General features: G+C 44.7%; 2 protein-coding genes across 4 annotated transcripts in view; both read left to right on the plus strand.

Annotated features, from left to right (window-relative positions):
• LOC146513251 (uncharacterized) overlaps window positions 1-13,159 on the plus strand; it is a 234,897-nt gene that overhangs the window by 109,629 nt on the left and 112,109 nt on the right. The gene's annotated exons all lie outside the window — the stretch shown is intronic.
• rab3gap1 (RAB3 GTPase activating protein subunit 1) overlaps window positions 1-13,159 on the plus strand; it is a 37,138-nt gene that overhangs the window by 4,033 nt on the left and 19,946 nt on the right. For all 3 annotated transcript variants that reach the window (XM_085171348.1, XM_085171349.1, XM_085171350.1), the window contains exons 5-15: window positions 1,509-1,587; window positions 2,099-2,218; window positions 4,223-4,388; window positions 5,342-5,441; window positions 6,917-6,998; window positions 7,163-7,231; window positions 8,030-8,103; window positions 8,718-8,810; window positions 8,928-9,100; window positions 10,288-10,380; window positions 10,511-10,683. In XM_085171348.1, the coding sequence (XP_085027474.1) occupies window positions 1,509-1,587; window positions 2,099-2,218; window positions 4,223-4,388; window positions 5,342-5,441; window positions 6,917-6,998; window positions 7,163-7,231; window positions 8,030-8,103; window positions 8,718-8,810; window positions 8,928-9,100; window positions 10,288-10,380; window positions 10,511-10,683 (1,222 nt within the window). The remainder of the gene's footprint in view (window positions 1-1,508; window positions 1,588-2,098; window positions 2,219-4,222; window positions 4,389-5,341; window positions 5,442-6,916; window positions 6,999-7,162; window positions 7,232-8,029; window positions 8,104-8,717; window positions 8,811-8,927; window positions 9,101-10,287; window positions 10,381-10,510; window positions 10,684-13,159) is intronic.

Raw genomic sequence — 13,159 nt, forward strand, 5'->3', positions numbered from 1 at the left:
TCTCACGGTTTGGATCGGATGATGGTTTTAAGTCACGGATCGGATCAATTTTCGGATCAGCAAAAATGGAAAAAAGACAAAAATGTAACATTTACTTATTGAAGTATTTTTGCCTGTTAAAACATTCAAGACTCATTCCATGCAATTATTAAAAAAATTATGGTACAATATAGGACAGTACAGGGCTTTGTATCTACCACTCAATTCAATTTTATTTATAAAGCACCAAATCACAACAACAGTCGCCTCAAGGTGCTTTATAATGTAAGGTTGACCCTACATTAATACACACCGCTCATTACATCGCACTCCGCTGTGACACAATGAGCTGTCACGGTCATGTAGCTTTCCGTTGACCTGGAGCTCCACCTGTTTGTAGCAGTTAGAGCAACAAAAGATGTCTGGGACAGTTCAGCCACAACTTAAATCTTCTCCTGCTCGTACATGCCTGGAACGATCTTGCCACTAAAGTGGACGTGAACGGGATATCATAGCGTGGCTCGTTCATCATAGTTTAAACCTTGTTTTGCACAACAGCATACGGCCTCCCGTCTGCAGCTAAACACCCCAACAGCTTCTGTAATAGCTTTAGCTCGGTCAGATTGGGCAGCAAAGGGCTGCTTAAACTCCTCTGCTCCTCCACTTGGACCGCTAGCGCTGACCATAACTATCGCTTGACAGACCCACCACGCCACCATACACATACTTTTTTTTTTTTTTCTTTTTTGATCACGTGCATGCCGAACCGTGGAGTGGGATCGGTTCGGATTACAAATCAACCGTGATCCGTTGCACCACTATTATTAACATCATCCCAGGGCACAGCTGTGGACCTTGATCCTCTGGTTTTCATGCTTTGACTCTGGCCTGTACCACAGCCTGCTCCCACACCACTGTTGAAACACTGATGAAGTAAACCCTGGAAAAAGCACGAGGTTTGGATGTATCCGCTTAAAAAAGGGAACAAAAAAAGCAGGCAAAGCAGAAATGTTACCTGGATACTTGCTTATTTGGTTGTGAATGGCCGTGGGCGTCCACTGAGGAGGGTAGCAAGGCTCCATCTTTGAAGTCGAACGCTGCACTAAGGTCAAGAAGGACAAGCACAGAGATGAGTCCACTGTCAGAGGCCATAAGAAGATCATTTGTAACCTTCACTAAAGCTGCTTCTGTGCTGTGATGAACTCTGAAACCTGACTGAAACTCTTCAAATAAACCATTCCTCTGCAGATGATCTGTTAGCTGTTTGACAACTACTCTTTCAAGGATGTTTGATATAAAGGAAGGTTGGAGATTGGCCTATAATTAGCTAAGACTGCTGGGTCTAGAGATGCTCAGTCATCAGTGATGGACAGGACAGTAAATTACTGCCACCTTGTGGCCACAGCAGAAATGAGCATCTGTGAAAGTCAACCCAGTGACTCTGACAGATGTCCCACTTTAATAATCATATGCACCTCAGATGATGTTTCAAATGAACTGTGTCAAAAACATTGTTCTTCTATTGGCAGATGCTATACCGTTGGCAATGCAGGATCTTCTCTGTATGAACAATGATTTCCCTCCACGAGCCCACTGCCTGGTCAGATGGTAAGTTTAGTCTTTACTTTCTTATGCTAAAAAACTGCTTCAGTCATTTATCTGCACGCCTCACAGCGAGAAGGTCCCGGATCAAGTCTGTGTGGAGATGCATCCTGTAACTGTGCCTGCGCAGGTTTCCTCCACAGTGCAAAGATGTGCATGTTAGGTTAAATGGATATGTGAGCTAGATACAGTGCATAGCATGAAGTGCAACATGAATATATAGTTTAAGTGTGTCTTGCATTTAAGAGTGCAAGTCTAGAAAGTCTTCCTGGCTTTGAGTTGCCAGAAAGACTTCGTAAATATAAGCAGAGAATCAAAGCTGCGTCTACAAACCAGTAATTCAGACAATTTCTGAATATTTTACTTTTCTTCAGAGTGAAATAGTAAAATAATGTCCCATTGATTAGTGATGGTCTTCATTGTTACCAAGGGGTCTGACAGCATACAGAATGAAGCAGATGTTTCTTCCAGTGTAGTAAGTGGATGAATGTCTGCTGTGATGCTGTATGTGTTGTAGGTTTGGCATACGAGAGTTTGTGGTCATCAGCCCTGGAACCAACTGTGAGGCCGTCATCAGTGAGTCGAAATGCAACCTGCTTCTAAGCTCCATCTCCATCTCTCTGGCCAACAGTGGCTGGTAAGTTACGGTCATCGTGCATTAGTGCCTCCTGACGGTGTGATGTGTGTTCATGTTTGACTTTTAAGTGTGCAGCTGAAGGAGTGAACATAACTAAGCAGTGTGAGAAATGGTTCACCTTCTGAAGGTGAACCATTTCTCACACTATCGATAACTGCACAGTTTTCTCTTCTCCTCAGGTTTAGAGCTTTGGTGTCATCCTAGACACTTCACTTTCCTATAAATCTCCCATTAATAATTTCACCTGTTCTGCCTGTTTCCATCTATGCAGCATTTTTTTTTTTGCCTGTCCCATTTGGTTCTTTAGCCATCAGAATTGTTGTCTGAAGACCAACAAGGAGACCCAATGGATTTATTTTGCCAAGTGGATCATCATGGCATTGCCGTATTGGTCCAGTTGATCGACCTTTGTTTTTATTATTTATTTTATTTTATTTTCAGTTGTTACAGACGGGACAGACATGAGTGAGGGATAGGAAAGGGAGAAAGAAAGAGGAAGGAAAAGAAAAACAGAAGGGGAGAGGGACAGTGAGAAAGGGGAAAACAAATCTCCTGGATCACCTGTTGAGAGAAAGAAGAGAAAACAAGCAAAAAAACAAAACAAAGCAACATACTAAACACAAAATCATCGCATTAATCTAGCTAAGTGTAAACAGCAGTAAATACTAAATATTGAATGTTGTTGTGCAGCACGCAGGACCGACAGTGCACAATGTGCTTGGAAATAGCAGCCAATAGAGGTGTAGTTTATGTCTATTAACAGTGAACACCCGTGTGCACACCTGTGTGGATCGGCGCGCTTGTATTCAAATGGTTTCCCCATGTAATGGTCTGCTAGAGGATGTAGAGAGCCATAGCCTATGGCGTTATTTTTGTGCCACTATTCTGAGCGCACGTAAAAAAAATTGCAGGTGCAAGTGTTGCATTATGAGGAGAAATTTATTTTGAGCGAAGAAAAACTGAATTTGAGTGAACAAAATTCATTGCTGCATGCAAAAAATGTATTTCAGTGTTTGCTATTATCCACACACACACACACACACACAGCAGCCCCTCTCGTTTTTGTATTTGCGCTCACTCACAATGTGTTGCTCGCGCTCTCAACATTTCTGCCCGTGCGCGCTCAACTCTTTCTCTACACCGTTATATTTGTGCCACAAAACCAGCCAATCACAGACTTGGATGCAAAAAAATCTGATTGGCTGTTCTGGTCTCCAATCAGCTCGAAATAACGAAATGCAATATCCCAGAATGCATTTCGTCCAAAACTCAAAGGAGGCAGTGGCGGAGGAGCACGGTGTGGCAGAGTTTGAAATATTACTCTGTCTGGGTCACAAAATAAACTTTTAAGATATTTTCATGCGAGAATGTTTCTGTGTGAACTTCAAATACCTGCTCGATTCATCAAGACATCACATATTTGCACAAGTGCTCTAATGTTTTCAGAGATGCCTGTACCATTCACTCAATGCAGCACCTGGGGAGTGTGTAGGGACCTTGCTCAGGGGTACCTCAGCTTAGCTTTTCACTGGATTCAAACCCCCAAACTTCTGATCCCGGGGCAGCCACTCTACCTACTGACCTCACACACGTTTACATCGTTGAACAAGTCGGTGCTACAGAGCACGCTGCATCGCTGCATCGCTGCATCGCTGCATCGCTGCATCGCTGCATCGCTGCATCGCTGCATCGCTGCATCGCTGCATCGCTGCATCGCTGCATCGCTGCATCGCTGCATCGCAGCAAAGAATTGGTTTGGAGGATTTTTTTAGAAGTGATGAATTGCTGCAGCCTTAGATTACTCCAATGAACACAACATATTAAAACCAGTCTGTGTAGCACTCAGTGGTGCAGTGTTATACTGACATACATGCCAGCACAATGCTCTGTGTTTCAGTCGGACTGTTGAGTTTAGCTGGATTGTTGCTGGTTGAGAGAAACTGAAGCTGGATGTCGGGCAGAGACCCTGCTCGTAATGCCTTCTGCTGTTTATCTCGTGTTCAGTCAGGTGCCGATGTTTGTGCAGATCCAGCAGAAGTGGAGGCGGATGTATGCCGGAGAGTGCAAAGGACCAGGCGTGCGCACCGACTTTGAGATCGTTCACCTGCGCCGAGCGCCCGTGCAGTACAACCACCTGTCCGGCCTGCTCGACATCTTCAAATCTAAGATAGTAAGTGCTCTGGAACAAACATCTTTATATGGATCAGATTTCAAGGTTGTTTGTTTGTTTTTAATAAAGAGAAATTAAAATTGTGCAGCCTCAGAGCGTCATGTACCCATGTTCTACCAGTATCAGCTCAGAGTCCTGTTCCAGACGATTTCAGGACGATGTGAATCCTGTTAAATGCAACTAATAAAAGCATCCACGAAGTGCATGTAAATGTATTTTACATTTATTCATCTGGTTTTTCCTGCTCATGTACAGTCTCTCCTCCTCCTCCTCCTCCTCCTCCTCCTCTGCTCTGACAGTCACACAAAAACTGTATTCAACTTGAAAATAACACAAACATCTTATCTTATAACAAGAATATATTCTTGTAATAGTTCATCAAAGAGCAGGTTGATAACAGTACAGCTTATTTATGTGAACATTGGAAAAACAGAAGAGGAAGAAGAAGACGTCTAATTCTGTGTAAATTCAGTTTCTGGATTTTTGTGGAGTTAATTTGTGAATAAAATAAAGACTGTTAGGAAGTGATGTTGGTTTAATGATCAGTTTGTTTGAACTTTGTTTATTCCTGGAAACACAAAGGATTCCCCGACATCACGTTGTTTCATGCACAGTGGTCACTGCAGCTGTTCAAAGGTTCTTGTATTTGTGTCGGTGTTGATGGTAAACTGGCACAGAAACACACACTGATGTGTCCATACCCTTCATAAGTCAAAACCTATGTTGTCCACCTAAGTGGACATTTAAAAAATGAAGTTCAAAAATCTTATTTTCATGTCTAAAGAAGAATGAAAATCCTGATTGATGTTGTCATCGTCCACGTGAGGGTTAAACGTGTTCAGTTTGTTCCCAGGAACAGCTGACAATGACGAGGTGTAATCCACGCCTGTGCAGAGATTAATGCTGCAGCTTGTTACCACAAACATGAGCTGATGTCTTCCTGTTGTCATCAGGGTTGTTCCCTGTTCCCTCTGCCTCCAGTCAACATCGCCATCCGCTTCACCTACGTGCTCCAAGACTGGCAGCAGTATTCATGGCCGCAGCAGCCTCCAGGTAGGCAGTGCATGTCATTAATGCACAAATAGAAAAATGTAATATTATTATTAAGAAATGATTTAATTTTTAAGTACATGTCAGCAGGTGGCTGACATCCAGAAACCTGCCAGTGGCTTTTAGGAGCCATGTGTGATGCAGGTCGTGTTGTTGTTTCCTGTGATCGTACCTGCTGGTTCCAGGTCGTTCTTCTGATAATTTCACTCGTCTGTCTGAAATCGTGTGGGGAGCGCCTGGTCGTGGCCGGTTTATCGTAAATAAATAAAAACCCTGCAGGGTTGGCCCCAACAGTGCTCACTGGAGCCTTCAGTAACTTAGAAGTTCTTCTTCTTTTTGCACCTTTCTTTCTGTCCAATACATTCCCCCGTGTCATTCTTCATTGTTAGACGTCATGTATGGACATCTGTGGTGGCGCTGGGTGATATGAGGAAAATGTAGTATCACAATATTTTTTTTGCTATATCACAAAACACGAAATAAATCACAATATGTTGAAGTTATTTTCAACCATATAGGGTCTAAATTTTCTATTTGGGCGGGGCCATCTGCTGTGATTGGATAAAGACATGCTGTGGAAGAGAGACAGAGGTTAATAACAGATATGATTCAATACAGAGAGGTCTGTTAATACATAGTGAGTGAGAAAGGTGACTGGAAAGGAAAAACTCAATGCATCATGGGAATCCCCCGGCAGCCTACGTCTATTGCAGCATAACTAAGGGAGGATTCAGGGTCACCTGGTCCAGCCCTAACTATATGCTTTAGCAAAAAGGAAAGTTTGAAGCCTAATCTTGAAAGTAGAGATAGTGTCTGTCTCCTGAATCCAAACTGGAAGCTGGTTCCACAGAAGAGGGGCCTGAAAACTGAAGGCTCTGCCTCCCATTCTACTTTTAAATACTCTAGGAACAACAAGTAGGCCTGCAGAGCGAGAGTGAAGTGCTCTAATAGGGTGATATGGTACTACAAGGTCATTAAGATAAGATGGGGCCTGATTATTTAAGTTGAACTCCAGGCCTTGAGGGCCGGTGTCCTGCAGTTCTTAGACGTGTCCTTGATCCAACACAGATGATTTAAACGGCTAAATCATCTCCTCAACATGTCTTGAAGTGAGGAGCAGGATTTTGAATTTTCACCATCGTACGTAGAAAAACTCACAATACATCGAGTTTATTTGTTATATTGTTTGATTTTAGTTTGTATAGTTTCAAGTTGTTTCTCTGCATGTGTGGATGGGTTATTACTGACATCTAGTGAGAATTTCATGTGAACATCACCTTTAGAAATATATGTAGACAATTGGTGATGCGTTCAATATGTTTTGTGTGTGTGTGTGTGTGTGTGTGTGTGTGTGTGTGTGCTCACAAACAGAGGTTGGTTGTGTTACTGAACTCCCTGACTGTGAGGAAGCCCTGGGTGGGCTCTGGTGACAGACTTCCTGTTTGGACGATTATTCAGTGTTTTGTGTTTTCTGGCAGATTTTGATGCGCTCCTCGGTGGCGAGGTGGGGGGGGTGGAGTTTGGGAAGTTTCCATTCGGAGCCTGTGAGGAGCCAATAAGGTAAAAACTGATACTTTCTAAAAGTTACAGTCACATGTTTTCTGCACACTGAGCAATCGGTGTGACGGCTTCGTTGCTTATCACGTGATCTCTGAGCCTCTTCATCATCCTCATCTGTGGGTCTGAGGAAGACTTACTTTGTTTTCTGTTTTTCACTTTTGTAGTGAGCTTCATCTCGCAACAACCTGGCCTCATCTTACTGAAGGCATAGTTGTGGATAACGACGTGTACAGGTAAGGCTGTGTGTGTGTTCTGGCAGCTGCAACACACCAGCGAGATCGTTTTGTTCCCTCGCAACACTCAGCCTCGCTGCAGCTGAGCCACGAGGAAACCGACGGGCTCAAATTGTGGTCATAAATATTTTGTGAGTTCAAACTCACACTGCCAGGCGACCTGAGCAGAGTTTCACACACAGTTTGTTGCTTTGCGTCTGTAAGACGACCTTAACAAAAAAAATTGTAACTCGTGTAAATATTTTTTACAAACACACAAATTCTCATCTGTAGATGCACAAACATGAAATCTTCTAAAAGCTCACAACTACACATTTGATTTACAGGTACAAACGACCACAATCTGAGCCCATAGAAACCAGCACTAATCAGCCAGTGACCACAGCTGGTGCTAGCGTGGGCTAAAGTGCACCACACTGAGTGATGAGGCTAGAAAGACAACTGCAGTTTGAGGCGCACGTCCTCCTGACATTTGTGTTAACGATCCACTATAGCACACAAAGCTGAGCACTGAGCGTTGCATCCGTGTACACGCTGCAGTGCTTCATATTTCACTCGTAAAGTAGGAAATGGGTGGAGCAGTTTATTAAAGGGTGTGACTGTAAGGCCCAAACAGAGCTGGCACAGGTCGAACAAGCTTGTGCGTGAAGGGACAAACTGAGTGTGATGTAAGGAAATGCTTACATGTGTAATCATCTTGATCACTGGTGAAGGACTACGTCACAAACATGACTCATTACTTATAAAAGCCTTTAACTAAAAGTGTATCAGCTGTTTACTCTGTTTATCACCCAACAGTGACCTCGACCCTCTTCAAGCTCCTCACTGGTCAGTTCGAGTCAGGACGGCTGAAAATCCTCAGTGTTTACTGGGTAAGTTAAACTGGTCAGTGGGACAGAGACCATGATGCTTTGGGGCAGACCACAGAGGTTTTTATCAGTACAGATTTCAAACGCACCGCTGTGAAATGCTAAAGTGCACTGACCTTAATGTAGTATTTTACTAATACACTGGGATACAAACATACACATTGTTGTGTTGTTTTTTGTCCAAACAGCACCGAGGAAACTATTTCTAAGCCAAGAGGCTAAAATTCATGCATCAAATGATACGCAGCAGATAAGACAGATGTAATCAAGCTACCGATAGAAAGAACACAGTAAAGGACAAATAAAGTGTCTTTTTCCCCTCATTGTTCTCTGTGTGGGCCTCCCACTTCCTCCCACAGTCCAAAGACATGCAGTTAGTGGGGACAGCTTCATTGGGGCTCTAAATTTCCCACGGTGTGAACGTCTGTGTCTGTGTTTGACCTGTCCAGGGTGGGCCCCGCCTCTCATGACAGCCCCAAACACTTTACATCACATGTAAAGTGGACTTTTCTTTTGTTGCCACGCCCATGATTTAGCAAACGTTACACAGATGTCGTGCTGCCTCGCTGTGCTGAAGCTTTATGAAAAGTTTGAATAACTGTTTTGGTTCCCTGCAGGTGAGGCTGTGACAGAGCTCTTTAAACTCTGCTGTAGGATGGAGTCCACAGAGGAGATCCCTGCAAGAGGATACGCTGAAGATGAGGGCAAAGGTCAGGTTCTTGGCTTTACTTGTTGAGTGACCATACTGGAAACGTGCGCAGCTTACTGGGAGAGCTGGGCTGACCCGGGCCTCAGTCATTGAACTTGGATGTGTTTGTCGTCTGTAGAAAACAGTGATATCAGCTCTGCTTTGTCCAAGCTGACCGAGCCAGCAGCGACTGTGCCCATTTCCAAACTGTCCGTCTCCAACATGGTGCACAGTGCCCGGAAGCACATCCGCCGCCATCGACGCATCGATGAGTCGCCCCTTAACACCGAGATACTCAATTCTGTCCTTCTGGTAAGAGTTCATCATGTAACCTGTTTAAAAGGCGTTAACTAGTCTGAGGTGACTAATACTTGACTGAGCTTTAATGGTTTCAGCTCATTTTATGAGGAAACTGATTCTGACAGAAGAGGCGTGGATGCCGTGTTAGGAGACGGTGACATTCAGAGCAGCAGAGACCTCGTGTGGTGGTTTGACTGATGTGGCTCCTCTGCTTCTTTTCACAAACAGTTTTCCTTCCTGGTTACTGTTGAGCCCTCACACTCAGCAGCTCGAGCTAAGCCTCGAATCTTAAACCTACAGCTGTAATTGCATTTACGTCTAATGCTGGGCTCACACGGTGCAATTTTTGGCCCATTTTGAGCCGATTTTTGAGTCGTGCGACCGTTTTGGCGATCGGCCCGATTTTGGCCTTCATCGTGCATCGTGTAGTATACGTGGGGTAACGAGAAGCAATTAACACCTCACGACCAGCTCCCGATCATCAATCGCTCGTGAGGGTGTCACCGCAGTTTCTCACACTGCTCACGCGCAAACGCGTAAACGTCGGTGAAAAAGACGGCGCAGCGCGGCGGTGCAGCGTGTGATCTGGACACAAGCGATGGAGGCACAACTTGTAGAACTTTGGCTCATCCGAGCCTTTTCGATGTGGCCTCACAAAATTATCACGACCACAACAACCGTGAAAATAGTTGGATGGACATTGCTGCTCAATCACAGCTGATCATGTTTTCATCAGCAATTTATCAAAGCTGATGGTGGTGTGTGTCTGTGTGAGTGAGAGACAGAGAGGGAGAGCGAGCGACAGATTTTATGTTATAACCTTCATGTTATGGACGCACAGTGTGAGCACTCAGGTTGCGTCAGAGCATCGGGCCGTATAGTGTGAGACCTGCATCGTGACCTATGAACTTCTAACCCTGCGAGTCAATCGTGCAGTTTGAGCAGGAGCTGAATCGCGCGACAGTGTGAGCCCGGCATTAGACTGCTGGTCACAGATACTGATCCCATCTGACAGCAGCTCAGTAAAGCACCAGAGCGTCGTCTTAAACAGGATATCAGGCAGCGCTCTTATTTTTATTGTCTGATTCTGGTCACATCCTGCTTTCACCACTGAGCCATCAGCATCCTGATGAATACGTCCACTTTAATTCTTCTAACATCTATAAAACACCAGAGTTGACTTTATTTGTTTGTGTCAGTATCTGTTTCCAGATGCTGCTGTGGAGAAGTCTGACTGTAAGTCTCAGCTGTTGAGCTCCAGTGGGACATCGGAGCAAGAGAAACCTGATTATGTATGTTTGCCTCTTCACCACTCGCACACTCAAGGTTACACTCAGGTCCAATAAGTTTCAGCATGAAGTCAGGCTCAGTGCTGTCGGTACTTTGTCAGGATTGTTATTGATCTCTTTTCCCTCGTTGTAGAACCTTTTCCACCAGCTGAAGTCGGCCCCCGGCGACAGTCTGACCTACCGTCTGGCTCTGTGTGTGTGTCTGGTCAACTATTACTACGGTGGGCTGCGGGCTGTTGGGCACCTCTGGCAGGAGTTTGTCCTTGAGTTGCGTTACCGGTGGGAAAATAACCATCTTATTTGTGGGTGGGTACCTCACAGGCTCGTGCTGCTTTAAAGATGTCACACATATTAACATTTTCATTTTACAGCAGGTTAAATAAGTATTGAACACGTCAGCAGGTCTCTGAGTAAATATATTTCTAAAGGTGCTTTGATGGGAAATTATCAGCAGATGTCGGTAACAACACTTCCAATCCAGACGTGCAAAGGAATCGAACCACAGATGAAGTTAATAACACAAAGTGACACACGGACATTTATTATTTATACAAATGTTGGTGATGACAGTTCCTGACAGCTTCTGTTTGGAGAAACCAGTCCCATCATTGCTCATGACTTTGACCACCACACAAACAGTCTATAAATCCTGAATGCTGCGTGGATCCTTCCCACAGATCCGGCTCAGGTGATTGGCTGGGCCGTTCCAGCAGCTTGATTTCTCTGAAACCAACCGTTTCCATTGGCTGTTTGTGATCATGGTCTTGCTGAAACATCCATCCTTGTTTCATCTTCATCATCCTGGTAGATGCAGCAGATTGTAATCAACAATGTCTCCATTCATCCTTCCTGGAGTTATACTGAATGTCTCTGTACGCTGAATAAACAGCCCCCCCATGATGCTCCCACCTCCAGACTTTAGTGTTGCTGTGGTGTTTTTGGGGTGAAGCCACCCAAACTGTGTGTTTACAGCCTTCAAAGAGTTCAGTTTTAGTCTCATGTGACCAAATATATTAAAGATGAAGCGTATTGTTGTACCTGTGCATTACACTGGAGCAGAGCTGACACACATTCTTACCTGTTACACTCGTCATTCATTCGTCGAACTGAATAAAATAGCAAAGGTAACCAGAGGAGTATTGCACTGGTTGGATGCAGCAGCCATGGAGGGAGGCTGTAACTGTCCCGTGTTAAGCTGGTGTTTTATTAGACGTAAGCTTACATTTGGCAGCATTAGTGAACATTACACTGAATGTTACACAGGAGTGTCTCAGGTAGGAGGGAGGCTCACTCGGTCCACTGAGCTTAGTGTTCAGTGATCGATGGTCCAGGGGGAAAGCTGCTTCCTTAGCCTGGCTGTCCTGTTCTTGAACAGGTGCTGTCCAGGATGAGATGAGATTTGATTGGCTCTCCTGAGACAGCGAGTGCTGGCCATGCAGGAAAGGGACAGCCACTATTCAGCACAGAAGAATAGTGGCTGTCCCTTTCCTTCTCTGCTGTCTTAATCACCCTCTACGGGTGGTTCAAGAGTGGGAGTTCGCCTTGTAATCGGAAGGTTGCCGGTTCGAGCCCCGACAGTCTCTGTCGTTGTGTCCTTGGGCAAGACACTTCACCCGTTGCCTACTGGTGGTGGTCAGAGGGCCAGTGTCTGGCCCCAGGGTGGCTGTGGCTACAACGTAGCTGCCATCACCAGTGTGTGAATGGGTGGATGACTGGATGTGTAAAGCACTTTACAAATACATTTACTCTGCCACCGAGCAGTTAGCATACCAAGCTGCGAGCAGTAGGTGGGGACACACTATGCTGTGGTAAAAAAGCCACCAAGAGTTTCTTCTCCAGATGGTTCCTCCTCTTCCTCAGCATCCTGAGGTGGAGTCTTTGACTTTGGACCATGAGAGGTCCTCAGCTCTGTGAGTCCTCAGGAACGAGGACGTCTTCTCCACTGATGATTGTCGCATCATCAGCAAATGTAACGATGGTGTTAGAGGGGCAGGTAGGTGTGATTTCATGAGTGTACAGGAGAGCAGGCAGAGACGCCTGTGGATACTTTATGACTGCAGAGGATAATATCCTGCCAGCGTTTCACAGACTTGTTCAGCAAACTTTAAACACTTCACGCTTCTCTTTTTTTCTTTGGCTCTTGAGCACATATTGTTTTCTTTGAAACAGTCGTACCTGCTCTTCATAACTGGGCCTCGACTCTTCTGATAATTCTTTTCACTGGTCTGTGTGAAATCTTGTGGGAAGCAGCTGGTCGTGGCCCATTTATGGTGAAACAATATTCTTTCCACTTTACCAAAAGTGCGCTGGAACCTTCAGTAGTTCCTCTGTGACCACTGCCACCAGCATGTTTTGCAAAAGTCTTGAGAGAGCTCGTTGATTTTACCCGTCATGAGTAGGGATGGGTATCGTTTAGGTTTTATCCAATACCGGTGCCAAACCGGTACTTTTGAAACGGTGCTGGTGCTTAAGCGGTGCTCAAACCGGTGCTTAAAGAATGGAGAACACAACTTTGTCCAAATACCTCTCATGTTCAGCTGTTTTTTTGTAAAAAGATAACAATGTTAGCCTTTTCTGCAGCTATAGGGCATTTATGGTATCACTCTTGGCTGGAAGCAGCTTAAACAATGGAAAAAACACAAACTTTGTCCAAAAACCTCTCATGTTTAACTGTTTCCCACTTTTTCTTTGGTCATTTTAGCCTTTTTGTCCAGGGTGAAGGGAGTATCTGCCATCAAACAAGAAGACAGCTGCATGTAGCTATGATGGTGTTTGCTAGTTC

Source organism: Neolamprologus multifasciatus, chromosome 8 (genome assembly GCF_963576455.1).
Source record: "Neolamprologus multifasciatus chromosome 8, fNeoMul1.2, whole genome shotgun sequence".
Classification (NCBI taxonomy): domain Eukaryota; kingdom Metazoa; phylum Chordata; class Actinopteri; order Cichliformes; family Cichlidae; genus Neolamprologus; species Neolamprologus multifasciatus.